At 37.1% G+C, this 22787-nt stretch overlaps 1 protein-coding gene across 1 annotated transcript in view; it reads left to right on the forward strand.

Moving 5' to 3' along the window:
- Positions 1-22787, forward strand: part of SLC9C1 (solute carrier family 9 member C1) — a 68388-nt gene that overhangs the window by 7146 nt on the left and 38455 nt on the right. Inside the window, exons 2-5 of the mRNA XM_008066594.2 lie at positions 287-381; positions 8039-8158; positions 14589-14784; positions 22468-22650. Coding sequence (XP_008064785.1) covers positions 287-381; positions 8039-8158; positions 14589-14784; positions 22468-22650 — 594 coding nt within the window. The remainder of the gene's footprint in view (positions 1-286; positions 382-8038; positions 8159-14588; positions 14785-22467; positions 22651-22787) is intronic.

Consider the following 22787-nt stretch of genomic DNA (forward strand, 5'->3'; position numbering starts at 1 on the left):
TGCGGGCTCAGGCAATCCACTCACCTCAGCCTCCCAAAGGCACGGGATTACAGGCTGAGCCACCGAGCCCGGCTAGGACATAATTTTCTTTAGAACAAGTCTCCCTCCATCCAAAGCCCAGACTTACTCCACTAATTTCATGGCCTGGACTCTATAGCAAGATTTGTAAACATACTAGATTATTTGAGTATTTTGACTTATTTCCACATAATATTTTTTTCATAAAGCTGGTAGTAAGACATTGTTATCTATGTTATATAATAATTTGGATAACCATTTCTTTTAGGCGAGCTACCAGAGACAATATAGAAATGAGACTCTGTCCCAGAGTGCAGTGAAGATATTAGTAGGTGCAGCAGGAAGTTCTGGTGAGAAGGAAGAGTAAGTATACAATTAAGAGAGAGCTTCCATCATAAGCCACTGCATTTAATGAACATATACAAATAAGTTTTCTTGCTTTTGTCTGGTAACTTGAGTTCATCTAGTATTATGAGGGGAGACCCCCAAAAATCTGGGATTTATTTATAAAAAATTGTGTGTGCTTACATGTTTAAACTTCAGTCACCTTTGACGTGCTCTCCATTTGATGCAATATACCTGTCAAGACACTTTTTCCACTGCTCGAAACAGCTTTTAATTTTTTTTTTATTATAAAGATGTGGGATACAGTTCAGAATTAGGTATACAAACATTGATTATGCAGGTACCCTTGTTGATGAGGTATGCCCATCCTTCCCCTAACAGTTCCCCTCAACTGCCAATCCCATCTGCCCATCCCCGACAGCTTCCCACTACTGCCAATCCCTTTCTTATAGTATTATAATTGCTCAAGCTCTGCTTATGAGTGAGAACATATGGTACTCTGTTTTTGTTTCTGTGATAGATCACTGAATATGATCGACTCCAAATCCATCCAAGTTGCTGTGAAGTCCATATATTTGTCCTTCTTTATGGCTGCATAATATTCCATTATGTATATGTACCACACTTTCTTTATCCAGTCCAGCTTCCATGGGCAACATGGCTGGTTCCATGTTTTTGCTATCGTGAATAGAACTGCAACAAACATATGTGTGCAGGTATCTTGTTTGTAGAATGATTTGAGTTCCTCCAGGTATATTCCCAACAGGGGAATTACTGGATCATACGGAAGGTCAATTTCTAGTTCTTTCAGAAATCGTCACATTGTCTTCTAAAGAGGTTGCACTAGTTTCCATTCCCACCAGCAGCGTAGAAGCGTGTCTTTTACTCCACATCCTCACCAGCATCTGGTGTTGTTTGTTTTATTAATGATGGTCATTCTTACTGGGGTTAGGTGGTATCTCAATGTGGTTTTGATTTGCATTTCTCTGATAATGAGTGAGGCTGAGCACTTTTTCATGTGTCTGTTGGCTGCCCGTATATCTTCTGAGAAGTGTCTATTCATGTCTTTTGCTCACTTTTAAAAGGGGCTGTTTGTTTTTTTTCCTTTTGGCACATTTGAGTTCCTTGTAGATCCTAGATGTTAGGCCTTTGTCAGATATACAGTTGACAAATATTTTTTCCCATTTTATGGGCTGTCTTCCTGCTCTCTTGATGGTTTCTTTTGCTTTGCAGAAACTCGTTAGTTTGATGAGGTCCCATTTGTCTATCTTATTTCTTAAGGTATTGGCCTTTAGGGTTCTGAATAGGAATTGGTTGCCAGTTCCAATTTCCATAAGGGTGTCTCCTGCATTTTCTAAGATTCTTATAGTTTGAAGTTTTACATTTAGGTCTTTGATTCATTTCAGGTTAATTTTTGTGTATGGTGATAGGTAGAGGTCCTGTCTCAATCTTCTGTGTGTGGTCAGCCAGTTTTCCCAGCACCATTTATTGAATCGGTTCTCCTCTCCCCAGTGGTTTTTGGTGGAGGCTTTTTTAAAGATGAGTTTATTGAGTAATTTAGGCTTTGCTTCCAGAATCTCTATCCTGTTCCATTGGTCTATGTGCTTGTTCTTGTACCAATACAGGCACATAGACCAATGGAACAAGATAGAGATTCTGGAAGCAAAGCCTCAATTACTCAACCAATTCATCTTTAACAAAACCTCCACCAAAAAAACACACTTGTACTGTTTTGATTACTGTAGCCTTATAGTAAAGTTTGAAGTCTGGAAGTGTGATACCTCCTGCTTTGTTTCTATTGCTAATGATTGTTTCTGGCTATTTGTGGTCATTTATGTTTCCATATGAATTTCTGTATTGTCATTTCCAGGTCTGAGAAGAATGACGTTGGTAACTTAATGAGTATTGTGTTGAATCTATAGATTGCCTTTGGTAGAATTGAGATTTTAACAATGCTGATTCTTCCTATCCATGAGCATGGAATATTTTTCCATTTGCTTGTGTCTTCTTGGATTTCTTTGAGCATTTTGTAGTTTTCATTGTAAAGGTCTTTCACTTCTCTGGTTAGGAAGAAGCCGAGGTATTTCATTTTTTTTTTTTTTTTTTGTGGCTATTGTGAATGAGATTGTACTTTTTATTTGGGTCTCTGGCTGCTTCTTATTGGTGTATCAGAATGCAACTGTCTTTTGCACATTTATTTTGTACCCTGAGACTTTACCAAAGTCCTTTATCAGTGCAAGCAGGATTTTGACAGATTCTCTTGGATTTTCAAGGTATAGGATCATATCATCAGCAAAGAGGGATAACTTGACTTCCTCTTTTCCTTTTTGGATACCCCTGATTTCCTTCTCTTGTCTAATTGCCCAAGCTAGGACTTCCAATACAGTATTGAAAAAGAGGGGTGAGAGTGGGCATCCTTGTCTTGTTCTAGTTTTCAGGGGAAATGTTTCCAGTTTCTGTCCATTTAGCAATATGTTAGCTATGGGTTTATTGTAGATGGTACTTACTATTTTGAGGTATGTTCTTTCTATGCCTAGGTGTTTGACCGTTTTTATCAAGAATGGATGCTGGATTTTATCAAAAGCTTTTTCTGCATCTAATGAGATAATCATGTGGTTCTTGTGTTTCTATCTGTTGATGTACTTAATGACATTTATGGTCTGGATGAAGCCTACTTGGTCATGGTGGATGATTTTTGAGACGTATTTTTCTATCCGATTTGATAGAATCTTGTTGAGGATTTTTGCATCTATGTTCATAAGGGATATTGGCCTATAGTTCTCTTTTTTTGTTGGATCTTTACCCGGTTTGAGTATCAGTATGATGATAGCTTCGTAAAGTGATTTGGGGAGAATTCCATCTTTCTCAATTGCCTGGAATACTTTCAGTAGGATTGGTGTCAGTTTCTCCTTGTACATTTTGTAGAATTCTGGTGGAAAGTCATCTGGTCCAGGACTTTTTTTGGTAGGTAGTTTTTGTATGACAGAGTCAGTTTCCTGGGTTGTTATTGGGCTATTTAGTGTCTCGATGTCTTCTAGTTTCAACATGGAGAGGTTGTGTGATGTCAGAAAGTCCTCCATTTCATTTAGGTTATCAAATTTGTTTCCATATAGGTGTACATAGTAATCTCTGATAATCTTTTGTATTTCTTCAGGGTCAGTTGTGATTTGATCTTTGGTATTTCTGATTGTCTTTATTTGGTATTTTTCTTTTGTTGCTTTTTAGTGCTTTTGCTGTTTTTGTTTCACTTCTTCCATATTGACAAAATTTTTCTCTTTGAGGACATTTTTCATGTGAGGAAACAAAAGAAGTGTCTCTCAGGGTGAATTCAAGTAAATAGGGAGGATGGGACATGGGGGTCATGCTGTTTTGGGTCAAAAACTGCTGAACACTCAGCCCAGAGGACAAATGCATTGAAAGAATCTCCAAAAAATTTTCACTGAAGCCAAATAAAGCTTCTCACACATTAGCTGGTACACTGAGGCTGATGCATTCTTAGAACACTTATCTAGTGGGGTATGCCTGTACTACAAGGAACCCACCCTCCAAAAAATAATTCCGAGTTTTTTTGGGTCCCCCTTGTATGTGTGCAAACCGCTGCCTGTGCTGCATACCGCACTCAGGCCAAATCATCTATTTTCATTTTCCCAAACTTGCAGTACTCATTTACACCTCTATGCATTTAAACAAACTGATTCTTCTGGCTGAAGCATTCTTCCTTCTCTCTTTTTGCCCACCTTGCCCCCTAAGATAAACTGTGGTAAACTACTCTTCCTTTTAGATTATTTAAGCCACCTAAAAGCAAAGCCTTCCTTAATCTCTCCAAGCATACCTTCCCAGTGCACAGGGAATGCACCCAAAGTACTTTGTACAATTTCACACATCTTCTCTCTCTCTCCTTTTTTTTTTTTTTTGAGTTGCAGTCTCACTGTGTCACCCAGGCTGGAGTGCTGTGGCATGCTCACGGCCACCCCAGTGTCCACCTGTTGGGCTCCGGTGATCCTTCCACCTCAGCCTTTCAAGTAGCTGGAACTACAGGCATGCGCCACCATGCCTGGCTAATTTTTTTTATTATTATTGTAGAGATTAGGTCTTGCCAAGTTGCCTGGGCTGGTCTCAAACCTGCGGGCCCAGTCAATCCACCTGCCTCGGCCTCCCAAAGTGCTAGGATTACAGGTTGAGCCACCAAGCCTGGCCCACACATCTTCCCTTAATACTCAACCACACTTGTAATTTTGCAGTGATTTCCTTAAAAGTAGATCTCGGCCATCCTCTACAAAAAAAAAAAAAAATTAGCAGGCAAGGTAGTGCGTGCCTGTAGTTCCAGCTACTTGGGCCTGAGACAGAGGGATAGCCAGAGCCCATGGTTGCCTCTGGGGCGGCCATGAGCATGCCACGGTATTCCAGCCTGGGCTGCAGAGTGAGACTGCAGCTCAAAAAAGAAAAAAAGAAAAAGTAGGTCTCCACAGTATGCAGTAAGCCTCAAAGTTGGTGTATTGAGACATATTTTCAGTTCATTCCCTGTGAAGGAATGAAAGATCGATGGTTGAACAGAGGGAGGAGTTAAACTTCAATACAGTTGCAACACTGTCCACCTAAAGCCCAGACATACCTTCCAGTTCTAGACCACTGCCCTTGTGTCAAGAACACCAGAATCCTTTGCTCAGATTGTCCTGAGCTCATCTCCAGAGCCTACTTGGTCTTCTACCACTGGCCCATCATCCCATGAGCAAATTGGACTATTGTTGTACGCTCTCCTCAACCTAAGGGACGAGCCAGCCTTGGGTACAGTCCACTCATATATACCAGTTTTGTGGTACATTGATGGATAAAGCTGCATGTGAGAAGAGGAGCAGCTAGAAACTAGGGCATGTTCTCAGTGCATTTCAAGTGAGGTTTTCAAAGAGACTACAAGTTTTCGTTTTAAGCCTAGTCATGTAAATTATTATGACACTATGTGTGTCATGGTAGGAAGATAAAATGTATCTTATTTAAAATTCTGTTTCCAGCCGGGCTCGGTGGCTCAGCCTGTAATCCCCCGCCTTTGGGAGGCTGAGGTGAGTGGATTGCCTGAGCCCGCGGGTTCGAGACCCGCCTGGGCAGGCGAGACCTCATCTCTATAATAAAATCAAAAAATTAGCTGGGTGTGGTAGCGCATGCCTGTAATTCCGGCTACTCAGAAGGCTGAGGCAGAAGGATCGCCGGAGCCCAGCAGGCGAGGCTGCGGTGGCTGGGAGCGGCCACTACACTCCAGTCTGGGCGACCGAGTGAGTCTCTGACTCAAAAAAAAAATAAAAATAAAATTCTGTTTCCTGTATTTATAATGTTTGAATATTTTCATCTATGGTGAAAGGGCCTCCATTTGTCCTCTTGGTCCAGTCCCTTCCAATGCTTAGGTGACCTGAGTAAAGTTGAAAGAGGTGGAACAGAGGGCTGGGCAAATGTGATCCATTTCAAATAATATACTTCATGTTTTAAAGATAGATGCACAGTGCATAGTGGGAGTTTTTAAATGAATAAGTAAATGACATAATGAAAAGCACCATCACTACATTGGTCCAGGAGAGATGAATCTATAAACAAAATAACAGAACAATTGAGGCCACTTTCTTGAATTTTTTTCCTTTTAAAATCTCCCACAAAGGTAGAAACAACATGTACTTATGAAGACTCAGGGAAAATGGACACAGAGAGAAAGTCTACAGTGAGTAGGGTGCAAAGGGTTGAAAGGACTGTTAGTGGATAATGCAGGCAATTTTGGGGATATATTATATTTTTATTCATACATGAAAGAGACATATGTTGAATACCAATACGTGAAAAGCTATATACTAGGCACTGTGGGTAATATTGAGATTAACAAAATCATGTTCCATCTCCTAGAGAACTTTCTATTGATTACACTTATATTCAGTTCTTGCTTCTTTGCTGAACTACCTTGGAGTTGATTTTGCCATTTGCTGATTATTGCTATCAGTGGACTCATGTTTTAGGGTATCCTGTGACAAGAATAACAAGTCTAAAGGGAAAAGAGTAGAGGGTTTAAATTGGGGCACCAGGACCTATGCTAAATGTCTGTATAATTGCCTAAGAAATAATGCTTTAAATAGGTAGTTTATTCTTACTGAGTACTGTGCTAGGTGCAGTTTTAAGCACTTCACATATATTAATCTATTTTTACCTCATAAAAATCCTATGAGATAAGTGCAATTATTATCTTCATGATACAGGTGAAAAAAGTGAAGTGCAGAGATAAATAATTTACCCAAGGTCATTTAACGAATAAATTACAGAACTGGAATTCAAAGCCAGGCTGCCTTACTATCCAGTTAAAGAGGTCATACTATTTCCTAAATCAGGTTTAAACAGTGAACATGTTGAAGTAAAATAGGAATTCAAGTGCCTGAATTACTTAGTAATTTGGGCTGTGAAATATTGCACACTTATTAATACACAATAAGACTATATTAAATGCACATTTTTGGATCCAGAGTGCCTTCTTGTTATCTCTGCCACAACACTTATTACACTTTACTGTGATTGTTATTTGCATGTTTTGTCCCACTAGTCTACTGGAAACTTGAGGGCAGAGATTGGTATTTCTTTATGGTTTATCCCTAGCATTTAGCAAGCATAGTCGATGTTCAATAAATATTTTTAAAATTTTGAGTGAGTCAAGTCATATACGCATTCAAGATTTTCCATTTCACTACCACATTATTATATTAAAGAATGGATAATTGAATGGATTCATTCTTTTTAATTGCATTAATATCCCTGTAACAGAAAATTGCACAAATTTTAAAGTCAGAACATTGTAATCAATAGGAAGGGCAAAGTGCACCTTGGGATTGAGGTTTCTAAGTGCCTTTCCATTAAGCCACATTACAAAATAGGGCCTCAGACCCAAGGGCAAAGCCCTATTCTATTCTCCTTCTGATGATGACAATGAAAGTATCTGGTCAGGAGCAAGCAAATTCCTTGCAAATTCCCACCAAGAGGGTCGGCTGAGCAAGACCAAATCACATACACAGATTTGAGCTATCTCAATAAAAAGGTCACCAGAAACTTGTGGATAACTTGAGACAAGTGCTACCAAAATGACTTTTGGGTTTTTATGAGCACTGACTTTTCTAAGTTACCATTTAAAAACTTTTGTAGTCATTTAAATCTTACTACTTTCCCCTGAATGTGAAAAACAAGAGATGGGAAGATGTGTGAGATGGCTGGATGCTATTTATACATGCTTTCTTATTTAACTATCCCAGCTTTACATAGGTATTTTTTATCCTCATATTACAGATTAGCAATCAGGTATTTTGTTCGTTGCCATACCAGACAATGACCTAGCATGAAAACACATATGTCTGAATCCCCAATATTTGAATCATAGTATGTTTTATCTCCCAGAACATTGAACGCTCTACTATTTTAAACTGTGTATCTTTAATTTTTACTACTCTGTGTTTAATGAGTAAGCCCTACAATCTAACTTCATGATTGTCTATATATGTTCATGTCTACAACTTCATGACTTGAACTATGCTCATGAAAGTGTATGCTCATTTCCAGTCATCACTGCACAAAATAGTCTTCCTGCTTTCTGACAATACTGCCTTAAATTTATCCCAAAATGTTTAAAACATGTTTAAAGGTTTCTTCTTTTTCCTTTTAGATATATGAGTCTTGAAACAATAAAGAATTATTCTGAAAGCAAAAAAGTTATTATCTTTATTAGAAAACGGGTGCTCCATTGGGTGTATAATACTAAAAAAGAAAAAGGGATCTCATCAAGGTAAGAGCTTTTGAACCTTAGCAGGAAATGCTATTATATTAATTTGAAATTCTTCATTTATTTCTTTTAAAATTATATCCCAAATACTTTGCAAAATATTTTGAAAAAGTCTACAACTAAATTACTTATAGGTATACAAAAAGTAACTTAAGGAATAAAAGAGATAGGAATAATATTATTTTTTAAATTGAGGTAAATTTCACATACACAAAATTAACCTTTAACCATTTTGAAGAGTACAGTGTTGTGTTATATATTAGCCCAAAAGTAAATTGAATGCTCATTAAGCAGTCATTCACCATTCCTTCTTCCTCCCAGTTCCTAGAAAGCACCAGTCTATTTTCTTTCTCTAGAACTATTTATTCTGAATGTTTTACATAAATAGAATCATCAATATGTAGCCTTGTGTTCTTGGATTTTTTCAAGTAGCAGAATGTTTGCATCCAAATTGTAGCATGTATTAGTAGTATTAGAGTCATCCACTTTGTAGCATGTATCAATATGTTCTGCATTTTTATGGCTAGATAATATTCCATTGTATGGATATACCACATTCTTTTTGTCCACTTATCAGTTGATAGACATTTGAGTTGATTCCATCTTTTAATTACTGTGAATAGTGCTATGTTGAGCAATACAAATATTTGAATACCTGCTTTCTAATTTTTTTAGTATACTCTTAGGGATAAAATTGCAAGGTCATATGGCAATTCCATGTTTAATTTCTTGAGGAGCCTCCAAATTGTCTTCCACAGCTGCTGTACAATTTTGATATGAAGTATGCATCCTTCAACTTTTCTTTTTCAAAATTGTTCTAGCTATTTGAAGTCCCTTACAATTCTGTATAAATTTTAGAAGTATCTTATCTATTTTTGCAAAAACGGTCATTGAGATTTTCATAGGGAATGCATTGAATCTGTAGTTGTTTTGGGTAGTATCGTCACCTTAGCAATATTAAGCCCTCCAATCCATGGACATGGAATGTCTTTTCATTTATTTTAATCTTTTATTTCTTTTAGTAATTTCTCAAGTTTTCAGCATACAAGTCTTAGGTTAATGTAATCCTAAATATTTTGTTCTTTTCAAATAAGGAGTGAATATACTTATATCACTTATTACTTAAGCAATATCTAGTAACTTATAACCAAGTGAAAGAAAGCATTCTTGATGTGCTTCAGAGTTTAACCCTTGCATATGTTAGAAAAGGCCAAGCGGCATAGTGGGAAAATGGAAAAATGAACCATGACATCTCCAGGTTAGCTGTGATTCTTCGCATAAATAGAAGTATTTTAATAATTTCATTTTCAGGGCATTCATTCCTAGTGTATATAGAAATACAACTGATATTTATACATCAGTCTTATATCCTGAAACTTTACTGATTTGGTTTATTAAATTTAGTTTGCTTTTTTGTGGAGTCTCTAGGGTTTCTTGTATACAGGATTGTTTTGTCCACAAATAGAGATAACTTTAATTTTTTTCTTTCCAATTTGGATGGCTTTTATTCTTTTCTTAGATTCAAAGGGATAGAATAAGACCCCTCTTCTCAATAGCATTATCAAAGAATTTGTGGCTATCTTTAATTCACCACACTCACACATCAAAAGGGGTTTTTTTTGTACTGTAATTCTTTAAAAACCTTCAGTACTGACTTAAGCTACAACTTTTCTGAGTAGTTATTTCTATTGATACAACTGAAAGAAAGGGAGATTTGGAACACTAATGCTGATAGCCCATGTATCCTTTAGGCTATCTTTTATTTTTATTTATTTATTTATTTATTTATTTATTTGAGTCAGAGTCTCATGTCATCGCCCAGGATGGAGGGCAGTGGCAAGCTCATGGCCACCCCAGCATTGACCTGTTAAGCTCTGGCGATCCTTCTGCCTTAGCCTTCCAAGTAGTCAGAACTATAGGCATGTGCTACCACTCCCAGCTAATTTTTTATTTATTGTAGAGATGAGGTCTTATCAAGTTGCCCGGGCTGGCCTCAAACCCATGATCTCAGGCAATCCACTCACCTTGGCCTCCCCAAGTGCTGGGATTATAGGCTGAGCCACCGAGCCTGGCCTAGACTATCTTTTAAATATCATCATCCCAATGTAAATAAGAGTGCAGATTCTGGACTTAGATGACAAGGTTTAGAATCTGAGGTCCCATCATTTATTAGCTAAATAAAAATTTCAGGTCTCAGTTTCCTCATTTGAAAAATGAGTATAGTAATATCTATGTCATTTTCTGGAGAGTAACATATATGTAAAGCATCTGGCAAAGTAACTAACACACAGTAGGTACTAAGATATCTAATTGGATTATCCTCTGCTTCATGGGATTGGTGTAAAGGTTGCATAAATAGTGCATGTAATTTAGTTGGGGGAATAGCACTGGGCAAGTACTGAACAAATGTTAGTTAAATACAGAATAATATTCCATTCAAGATTGAGTCCCCTTGTCAATAAATGAAGTTATTATCAAAGATCAATGAACACGCAAGGAAACAATCGTGAAAGAAAGTCATCAGAAAGAACAACAGATTTATATTTCTAAAATTTCAGTTATTAGAATTATTCTGTATGGACTATAAGTATTACTGAACGATTGAAATTAATAAACAATGAAAACACAAATATAATAAATCCAATCATCAAAAAAACTGAATAGCAAGATGGAGAAATATACAATTATTGAAATTTAAAATTTGACTTAAATTATTCAAAATGGAGTTATAAAATCAATATAGTATGTCTAATTTTGAAAGTGGCAGTGGAGTTATACAAAGAAAAATAAATGCATAACATTGACAGGGCTGCGATATCAATGTCAAGGCTATGATAGAATGCGGGGTCCTGCCCCACAAGGTCGTGAGATCTCCTGAAGGAGAGACGGATAGGTGAAAGACGAAAATCATATACCGGACACCTGCTTCTTGAACAGATGACAATTTAATGTTAGTTAACACAAAGCTTTTATACCATTCGTAAAGGGGCAAGACAAAGAAAATTCCTTCAAGTACATATGCTCTACAAGTTACCACCATCTAGTGGTCTTAGCAATAAACAAGCCAAGAACCCTGTAAACATTCAGACAATGAGTCTTATTCATAAGGCCAAAGATGATAGTTTTAGTCCAAAGTCCCAAATTACACTCCTTGAACTGTCTCCAGAAAGTTTAGCAGTAGTCTTCCTTTTGGGGCTTTATGTTCTTCAGAGCTCTGTAATCGCCTTTGTTGTCCAGGTGTCTTCATTACTTTTCTCTTATCCTGCAGTGCTTGTTTCTAAAGAAAACTCAAAAGAAGCTTTTAGTAATGTTTCCCAGGCCCCCAAGGTTGTTTTCTGTCTTTAGCTAAGTTGTCATAAAAGTGTCTGATTAATATATTATGAGTTCAGTGAAAACCCACTTTATAAATGTTAACTTAGAGTTTTAACTACTGAATTAAGTAAAAACCTTAATGATAATCTTTATCCTATGTCAGTGAAAACAGTGTTATAAATCACCTACATAACTCCTAGATAAGTGTTAGGACTTATAATGAGCTCATAATAAACTTACTATAAACTTGTGCTTCTAAAGAACCTTAAGTCTCAATACTAAACTGCATAATCCTAAATCAAATAAGGAGTGAATATACTTATATCACTTATTACTTAAGCAATATCTAGTAACTTATAACCAAGTGAAAGAAAGCATTCTTGATGTGCTTCAGAGTTTAACCCTTGCATATGTTAGAAAAGGCCAAGCGGTATAGTGGGAAAATGGAAAAATGAACCATGACATCTCCAGGTTAGCTATGATTCTTCGCATAAACATGCCATCTTCTTCTTCCACGACTGCACAGAATTTCTTCAGCTGTATCAACAGCAAAGACGGAAGACAGAAGGGCCTCAGCTGCCCAGACTTGCTTTGCGGCCGGAGGTCCTCAGTGCACCTGGACTTTGTCGATCAGGCGGGCCTCCAAGGCTGGCTCCCAACAATAGAAAAAGATTGGGGCCATTGCCTTACTAGACTCTGGTGTGGCCATGTGCTCTTTGGGCTATGGCTGTTGCCATGTTTCTTGGCTTTGACCCCCCTTCCCTACCTTGGAGAAATGAATCTCCTCTTTTTCTGTCTCTCTAATTTACTTTCTAAATAAACTATATTTTCTCATCTAAAAAGAAAAAAGAAAAATATAAAGATTGGGGTCTTGAGGCCTAACATGGCAACACTAGGATGGGCAAACCTGAGGATCTTGAATCCCCAAATTCTCATGAACAATCTGGTTTGGCAGAACCCCCTGCCCCACCACTAGAGGAAAGTAGCCCCCTATGACCTTCAGATGGTGCAAAGACATCACAAAATGAAGCTTGTCTTTTGATCAAGATTAATTTTTATCACCTTCATTGCTTTTAGGGAAATCACACAGTCAAGTCTCAATCCAGCTAGTGTAGGAAATAGGGTGTCTGCTTCAGGAAGCTACAGGTTCTCTACTGCAGAAATTACAGGACCCAACTAAAAATACACATATGAGAGAATAAATCTTGAAGGTATCACACCAGAAGGTTGCAACGTAAGATCAGATTGCAGAGAATTTATTGGCATAGGTGATCTTATCCATGATGACTCAGGGCTCAGTACTCTGTCAAAGACGCTTAGAGCTGGTGCTACTACATGTATGAAATTGTTCTTTGAAACTTGACCAGGCCAATAATCTACAGTAAATGAAGGACAGATAATAAAAATGAAAATATTTATTTCATAGTTTTATTATGTGAGAATGAGGAACCAATGATATGACCTTGTTTCCTGGGAAGGCCTAGAGGACATTTCCATTTACCAAGGCAATAGTGAAGCTTGCTGCTAAATTCTGTGGTAGTTTTCTGCAGGCTATTGTTGTCATGGAATTGATCTCTCTAGTCATCAAAAGAATGTATGGAATTCAGGAAAGACAGAGCACAAACGTCAACACTTAAATGTCAGAGGCAAGACATGTAAGCTTTCTTTTATGGGCAGCAAACCTGGAGTAGCAGTTATGGTGCCTTAACCCGCAAAATGCCTTGATGTGGGGATGGCTAAAAAATAATGTGTGCCATAGGGCAATATTAAATGAAGAGTTAACTAGAGTATTACTTTGCCAGAAAGAGAGCTAGTGACAAAAAGGGATGAGATCAACTTCTCACAGGAAAATCATGATCCATCACCTTCTCTAAATAGCTAAGTCATTCTCAAACCAGATACCTTGAGAAAGAACCTGCAACATCACAAGGATATATGATCAATGTTCCGTCAATCTTTTCTCAAAAGGGCCTTTAGTCATTTTTACAAGAGTTACTGGGCACTGGGGGAAAGTGAATACTCAGACTTCTTCTGTTGCCCAGACTGGAGTGCAGTGGCATGCTCACAGTCACCGCAGCCTCGACCTGCTGGACTCAGGCGATCCTTCTGCCTCAGCCTTCCAAGTAGCTGGAACTACTGGCGTGAGCCATCACACCTGGCTAATTTTTTTTACTTATTGTAGAAACGAGGTCTCACCAGTTGTCCAGGTTGGTCTCAAACTCCTGGGCTCAGGCAATCCCAAACTTCGGCCTCCCAAAGTGCAGACTTTTTTATGACTTTTGGATATGACATTTAAGATGCAAATACTGATACCAAAGACCTGAAGTGCTATCATGGTCTTCAAATTAGACTGGCGCTTTTAAGCTAGATGATGTATGTATGAGGTTTATAGCCCAGTTTGTTTCAGAGCTCAGCAAGTCCACTGTGTGGTTAGTTTTCCAAGTCCCTGAGGACTTGGAATTGGGATTGATATGTTTAGTATCATTCACTTTGATTCACTGACCTATGGATTAAGAACCATTATGACAAGAATAGCCAAGTGGAACCTATAACCAAAATAGTAAGAAGCCATACAGCATTCCTTGAGAAATTGAAAAATTAACATAAACACTAAAGATTTAAAGGAATTGTGGGTAGCCCCTATTGTATCTCCTTCAATTCACCTATCTGGCAAAAACAATACAGAATATAGCCAACAAGCTTAAGCAAAGGTAACCTCAAGTGTAGTGTTGTGCCAGATATGGTTTTACTGCAGGAAGAGACCAAGAAAAACATTCTGGAAAGAGGACTGAGAAGGACAAAGATGGGGTGACACTGAGGTTAACAAGGCTTACACTCCACGGCCCCTCTCTCTCACACAGGCACTGAGGCTTCAGCAGTGAATAAGAGGTGATGAAGGGGGAAAAGAAATAGGGGAAACTAGACCCATGATGTTTAGCAGGGAAGGAACTTAAAGGGACAGTGTCTGAAGGAGGATGCCAGAAAGTGTTAATTAGTCGTAGCTGCTTCCAGAATTAAGGAGGGCTCTATGGCTATTGATAACTAAAACAGAACTGAGTATATATTAAAATCATTTGATGTCGTTATTTTACCAGATAAAACTGTCTTTTTTGTTTTACAGACATTTATTTCTTCGTGTATGCCATAATATAGTATTTACTGATGAATTTGAGGCTCTTGGATACCTTGTGACACTAATGAATATATATCCTATTATAATTTCTTGGATACCCCAGTTACATAAAATCTATGACAGTGAATTAGAACGTGTTTACTACTTTTTTCTTGCATTTTATACTATTGAGAGCCTACTTAAGGTAATCTAAAATTTGTGTGTGTGAACGTGTTATATGTCTAACAAGGAGATTTCCTAACCTCATTTTCGACACTAGCTACAATTTTCTAAAAGGGTATATGAATTTCTCCTCCACTTCTCAAAACAAACTTTAATGATCTAATTTGAATTTTAGACTAACACAATAGAAAATATGCATACTTTAAACACTGATCTTGCTGTAAAAATCACTTTTAAAATGGTGCATGTCAAAGGGACAAAAATTAGTTTAAAAGATTGGTAATGTTCTTACACTTAACAGGGTGGTTAAGTACATGAATGTTCATTTTATTACTTTTATGCTAGGTAGATAAACAGATGGTTAACTTGATAGATATTCTTTTATCCTTGAAAAATATTTCACAATTTGATTTTTAAAATCAAATTATAAAAGTAGTTGTTAAATGATGAAAATGTATGCCTACAAACTGATTACAGTATTGTGTCATACGCATCAATAAGTGGTAACATAAAATATCTTAGGTAGAAAATTTAAACAGAGAAGTTGCGTCTGATATTTGGACGAAATAAATGAATCTCAAATCTTTACTGGAAAATTGTAATACTACTGCGAGTTGTGATATTGGACAAAAATGAGGTCAAATCCAATCACATTGTATGTAATAACTTTCAAGCTAGTTAGAAAGACCATAGAAGATTTCATAGAATCAAGAGAAAATAAAGCAAAGAGGGCTCAGGTGAGGGTGAAGAGTTCCCAAAAATCACTTAACGTGCACTACAGTGGAAAGAGCACCGAGCCGGGATTCAGTAGACTTGGCTCTGGTTGTGGTTTTCTCTGATAAGCTGTAAGAGGTTGACCACATTACTGAATATTTCTTAACCTCAATTTTCTCTACTATAAAATGGCAGAATTGGCTTAAATGACAGATGAAGATCCTTCTAAATCGAATCATAGATCCCTCTGTTATTCTTTGTGCTGTGCCAAGTTTGAGCAGCTGCCATAGCCATAGTGGGCTTCATACAATTAGGCCGTCTTAAGACACCAGAACTGGATTACAGAGACACTATACCTTCTAGCTGACAGGATACTCCCAAGTGCGCAATCCTATTGTTTTCTCCAACACTTTCTTAACTCAAGATTATCCTCACTGCCCAATTTGCAGCCTTGTATTTACTTATCCTTCTCTTTATGCTCTTTACTATTTAGTTCAGTTCTGCCACATTTTAACCTAGTTTTTTATTATGTTATCCATAATAATAAGTTTTCACCAACAAGCTATCAGTCATTTTGATTATAACATTTCAAATCTTTAAATTAGCCTTGTAGATATTGTGCCTGCCTTTTTTACAAATCAGGAACCCAAGTCTCTTGTAAGCTCTGTAAATTGTCTAAAATCACATATTAATGAATAGTGGACTTGGAATACAATCCCTCAAAGTTTGTGTTGTTTCTAACACACACGGGTGTTGCCTTAAAATTCCCTTCCTTGTATTTTAAAACCTTCCCCCAAACATTCTTCACTCTATTAGACAAACAAGACCAATCACTCTTCTGCATCTGAGCTCCGAGGGATGGCGTTACCTGAGCTTCCAATGATTTTTTTGACAGTCCTGCATTCAACAAGCCCCTCATTTTTTGAAGCTTGCACTCTCCTTTTACGCTGGATTTTTCCTTTTCTATGGCCATATTCTTATGACCTTGGGATAACTCCTTACATTTCTGAATGTTTGGCATCTAGATAAAGTTTTATTCTTTATACTAGTTTCTCCGAGTTCTTAAGGGAATAATCCAACCAATACTTCACTGCAATAAGAAGGAAATGAAGGAAATGAGACAAATTTTATCAAATTTTAGCCAGAGAGGCTAACTGATGATGTGAGCAGGACCTCACAAGACCAGGATCTGGTCCTTTGCTTGCGAGATTCAGACACTGAATTTCCTCAGCCTGGCCAAATGTCAGCAGGCTCAAGGGAAATGGCTACCAGGAAACATAAAGGAATCTGTTTATAAACAAGTATGGCAATTTCTTAATTTATAATAGAATATATGCTTTCTCTGGGACATGAGTATGTCTGTTTCCTATACTTACTTAAAATCAGAGGGAAGTGTGGGTAGGGAAATCGGGCTGGTGAGAGAAGACAAATTAATCGAAATTACAAATCAGCATGTTAAGTAGTTTAACAGAGAAATACACAGAGTACTGTGGAAACAAACAAGGAGTTTCTCACACAGAATAGTAAGGTCAAAAAAGGAAGGTTTGCAAGGGAAGGAGATGTTTGAATTGAATTTTGAATAATCTAAAAGTTAAAAGAGAGAATGAGTATATGAGTACATAGCATAATGGACAACAAGAACAAGCAGAATGTTAGCAGCAACACTGACACATATATGGAACATCATTCCCAGTGACTGCAGTTTAGGGATGGGTTGGTTAGGGTGGAGATTGGAGAGATGTTAAACTACTTTGGAGGATGTTGAGAATGAAGCAAGAGACATAGACGTGGATTACACAATAAAGGGTGGACCATGCTGTCTCATCTAGTTTCCTGACATCAACTATCATTCATAGTTTAATGACTCCCAAGTTCATGTCTACAGCTCAAATTTTATCCAAAGTCACTGACCACATAGACAACTGCTGACTGAATCCCTCTGAGAAAATATTGTGCAAACCTGTTATGCAGCATATTAGAAAGCAATGTATATTCTCTAAACCTACTCTTACTTCAGAATTCCAGTGGGATCCAATTTCCCAAACTGGAATCTACAATCATCTTTGAAACCTCCCATTATCTCAACTATAGTAGGTTTTTAATAAACATTTTTTGAAATAAATAACTGATGTATGAGCTGTCATAAAATAGTAGGCTTTTTTTTTTTTTTTTTTTTTTTTTGAGTTGGAGTCTCACTCCATTGTCCAGGCTGGAGGGCCATGGCACACTCACGATGACACGGTGACTCTAGTGTCAACCTGCTGGGTTCTGGCGGAACTATAGGCGTGTGCTACCACACCTGGCTAATTTGTGATTTATTGTAGAGACGAGGTCTTGCCAAGTTGTCCAGTCTGGTCTCGAGCCAGTGGGCTCAAGCAGTCCACTCGTCTCGGCCTCCCAAAGTGCTGGGATCACAGGCTGAGTCACTGAGCCCGGCCAACGGTAAGAATTTTTTAATAGATGCTTTAATTGTAGCCATTTAATTTCAAATTAATATAATAAGTTACCAGTGTGAGAATATATTTCAATTTAACATGCCTAAATTTAAATAATTATTTTTAAGAAGAAATATATGATGATATTAAACCACCATAGCTGGTCACAGTACTGAACTATTTAAAAGTTACTTGTTCCAATATTATAAGTAGATCAATTAATTGTTAGATAATAGTTAATTGAGTAAAACATAGGGATATATATATATAGTACCTAAAATTTACACATATATTTAACTTATAAAATGAGCTCCTTCTATAATATTCATATTCTACAAGAAATTTCATATTTAACTAGAAACTTGCCTCAACTATCTTCAGTTAACATTTGGCTGGCCCTGTCAGAAAGGCTTTTTATTTTTCTTTTAAATTTTTTATTTTAAAGCTGTGAGGTACAGTTGGAGGTTAGATATACAAATGTTCATTATGCAGGTACACTTGTTGATGAGGTGTGCCCCCCTTTCCCCAGTCAGGTTCCCACTACTGCCAATTCCCCCTCCTACCCCCCTCCACCCCGCCACCTGGCAGTTTCCCACTACTGCCAATCCTTTTCTTAATAGTATTATGATAATTGCTAAAGGTCCACTTATAAGTGAGAATACGTGATACTCAGTTCTTTGTTTCTGTGACAGGTCACTCAGTATTACAGATTCTAAGTTCATCCAAGTTGCTGTGAAGTTCATAATTTTGTTCTTCGTTATGGCTGCAGAATATTCCATCACATATGTACCACTTTTATTTTAAATCCAGTCAGAAAAGCTTTTAAAAAAAATTTATTATTTTAAAGATGTGGGGTTCAATTCAGGGTTAGGAATACAAATGTTCATTATGCAGGCACCCTTGATGATGAGGTATGCCCCCTAACCCCTGGCAGACTCCTACTACTGCCAATCCCACTTTCCCCTGCCCAGGCAGCTTCCTGCTACTGCCAACGCTTTTCTTATAGTATTATGATAGTTGTTCAAGGTCTGCTTATGACTGAGAGCATGTGATTCTCAGAACTTTGTTTCTGTGACAGACTATTCAGTATTATAGACTCTAAATCTGTCCAAGTTGCTGTGTAGTTCATAATTTTGTCCTTCTTTATGGCTGCATAATATTCCACTGTGTATATGTACCACATTTTTTTTTATCCAGTCCTCTTTCTATGGGCAGCATGGTTGGTCCCATGTTCTTGCTACTGTGAACAATGCTGCAGTAAACATATGTGTGCAGGTATCTTTTTCATATTGTGATTTGAGTTCCTCTTGGCATTTTCCTAGTAGGGGGATTGTGAAGTTGTATGGAAGGTTGATTTTTAGATCTTTTAGGAATCGCCAAACTGTTTTCCACAGAGGTTGTTGTACTAGTTTACATTCCCACCAACAGTGTAGAAGTGTCCCTTTGTCCTGCATCCTCTCTAACATCTGTTGTTTTTTGAGTTATTGATGATGGCCATCCTGACCGGAGTTAGGTGGTATCCTAGTGTGATTTTAATTTGCATTTCTTTGATGACTAGAGGAGCTGAGCATGTTTTCATGTATCTGTTGGCTGCTCATATGTCTTCTTTTGAGAAGTATCTATTCATATCTTTTGCTCATTTTGTAATGAGGCTGTTTGTTTTTTTCTTTTCAGTACATTTGAGTTCTTTGTAGATCCTAGATATTAGGCCTTTGTCAGACATCCAGTTGGCAAATGTTTTTTTCCCAGTCTGTGGGCTATCTCCCTGCTCTTTTGATGGTTTCCTTGGCTTTGCAAAAGCTTGTCAGTTTGATAAAGTCCCACTTGTCTATCTTATCTCTTATGGCATGGGCACTTGGGGTTTTGATCAGGAATTGGTTGCCAGTTCCAATTTCCTTTAGGGTGTCTCCTGCATTTTCTAAGGTTCTTATAGTTCGAGGTTTTGCATTTAGGTCTTTGATCCATTTAGAGTTGATCTTTGTGTATGGTGATAGGTAGGGGTCTTGATTTAAACTGCATGTGGTCAGCCAGTTTTCCCAGCACCATTTGCTGAATAGGTTCTCCTCTCCCCGGTGGTTGGTGGTGGAGTCTTTGTCGGAGATGAGTTGGTTGAGAAAGGTTTTGCTTCTGGATCTCTATCCTGTTCCATTAGTCTATATGCCTGTTCTTGTACCAATTACAGGCTGTTTTGATTATTATAGTAGCTTTATAGTAGAGTTTGAAGTCTGGGAGTGTGATACCTCCAGCTTTGTTTGTTTGTTTTGGCAATTCAAGGTCATTTATGTTTCTACATGAATTCCTTTACTGTTGTTTCCAGGTCTGAGAAGAATGCTGCTGGTAATTTAATGGTTATTGTGTTAAATCTATAGATTGCCTTGGGTAGAATGGACATCTTAACAATGCTGATTCTTCCAATCCATAAGCTTGGAATATTTTTCCATTTGTTTGTGTGATCTTTGATTTCTTTGAGCAGTGTTTTGTAGATTTCACTGTAAAGGTCTTTCACATCTCTGGTTAGAAAGATGCCAAGGTATTTCATTTTTTTGTGTGGTTATTATGAATGGGAATATGCTTTTTATTTGGGTTTCTGTTTGTTTATTGTGTTGGTATATAGGAATGCAACTCTCTTTTGCACATTTATTTTGTACCCTGAGACTTTACCAAAGTCCTTTATCAGTGCAAGGAGCTTTCTGACAGATTCTCTTGGGTTTTTGAGGTATAGAATCATGTCGTCTGCAAAGAGGGATAACTTGATTTCCTTTTTTCCTATTTGGATACCTCTGATCTCCCTCTCTTGTCTGATTGCTCTGGCTAGGACTTCCAAAACTATGTTGAAAAGGAAGGGTGAGAATGGGCATCCTTGTCTTATTCCGGTTTTCAGGGAAAATAGTTTCAATTTCTGTCTGTCTACCGTATGCTGGCTGTGGGTTCCTCGTAGATGGCTCTTAGTATTTTGAGGTGTGTTCCATCTACGCCTAGATGTTCAAGGGTTTTTATCAAGAAGGGGTGCTGGATTTTATCAAAGGCTTTTTCCATGTCTAATGATATAACATGTGATTTTTGTTTTTACATCTGTTGATGTACTTAATTACATTTATGGTCTTGTGAATGTTGAACCAGCCCTGAATGCCAGGAATGCAGCCTACTTGGCTGTGGTGGATGGTTTTTTAGATGTGTTGTTGGATACAGTTTGCTAGGATCTTGTTGAGAATTTTAGCATCTATAGATGTTCATCAAGAATATTGTCCTGTAGTTAGTTCTCTTTCTTTGTTGGGTATTTACCTGATTTGGGCATCAATGTGATGTTAGCTTCATAAAATGATTTGTGGAGAGTTCCATCTTTATCAATTGCCTGGAATACTTTTAAAAGGTTTGGTACCAGTTCCTTCTTGTATGTTTTGTAGAATTCTGCTGGAAAGCCATCTGGTACATGGCTTTTTTTTTATAGGTAGCTTTCTTATAACATAGTCAATTTCCTGGATTATTGTTGGTCTATTTATGGTCTCAATTTTTTCTTGTTTTAATCTGGGGAGTTTGTGTCCTCTAGAAAAGTCCTCCATTTCCTTTAGGTTTTCAATTTTGTTTCCATACAAGTGTACATAGTATTCTCTGACAATCTTTTGCATTTCTTTGGGGTCAGTTTTGACTTGATCCTTTGCATTTCTGATTGTGTTTATTTGGGCTTTTCTCTCTTTCTCTTGGTCAGTCTAGCTAGGGGTCCATCAATCTTGTTTACCCCAAAAGACTTTTTTTAAAGCTGTGAATTCAAAGCAATGAAATCCTTGTTTCCAAAATTTAGATTAAGTTATAGTATTAATGCCTCTAATTAATGCAATACAAGGAAAGGGAACTAGTTTTCTTATGCCTAGTAGTAGGAGATGTGTCAGTGCTTCAATTTTCCTGTTTTCTTTTTAGTTGCTTCTAAAAATTCACCCTTTTTAGAGATTCCAAAAGAATATTGTCTTAATAAACAAATATTCTAGTTGTCCTCACTGGCTCTGTGTGGGAAAGAAAATAGAAAAAACTAAGTAATAAACTTTAAAAAAAATAAACATCAAAAGCAATTTCTCCATTTGCAACTATCTGATTTTAAAGCTGTCATTAGTTAGCCTGTTTAAGAGCATCCTAATAAGTTATTCCTACTTTAAGGTAAGAATATATGGTTAGGAAGTGAAACATACATAAATAGCTTCTAAAATGTATTTATTCGAAGTATCTGTGTTGGTGAAGCCTTATGTTAGCTCTACAAGCAAAATAATTTGCTGAGATAACTGGTGCAGTTGCCAAAATAATTCTGACAAAATGTTTACTTTTACTTATATTTTCAAGGAGTTAAAATTTTTGAGAAATTAAAAAACGTGGTTTGTGTTATCCCAGAATAAAACTATATAAGAGAATTGAGGGATGAAGCATAATTTTAATTTTAAAAATCTTTAAATCTTGAACTACTTTAATAAAAACTTTTCCACATGTATCATGTTTAAGTAGATGTTTAAGTTATGGAAAATGATGTAGTAAAAGCAAAATCAAACAATGTAATTTTTTAAAATCAACAGATTGGAGCAATGAAAAAGGAATTTTTTTCACATACGTGGAACCTATTTGAGTTTGTAATTACGATAATTGACATATTCAGTATAATGCTTCTCAAGACAAACATATTTGAGTCTTTTAATATGATTCAAACAGTGATTTTTATTAAAACTGTTCGACTTTGTCGTATACTACGCATTTTAAAGGTAAAGAAAAAGTAAATTCTACAATTTGAAATTTCTATGGACTTTCGTAAAATGTAAACTAAGCTCAATTTTACTAGTTTAATGCCTGCCTCTTTCTTTTTCTCTCCCTCCCTCCCTCCCCCCCCCCCCCCCCCCCC

Source organism: Carlito syrichta, unplaced genomic scaffold, assembly GCF_000164805.1.
Source record: "Carlito syrichta isolate Samal-C Ts95f unplaced genomic scaffold, Tarsius_syrichta-2.0.1 Scaffold309017, whole genome shotgun sequence".
NCBI classification, from domain to species: Eukaryota; Metazoa; Chordata; class Mammalia; order Primates; family Tarsiidae; genus Carlito; species Carlito syrichta.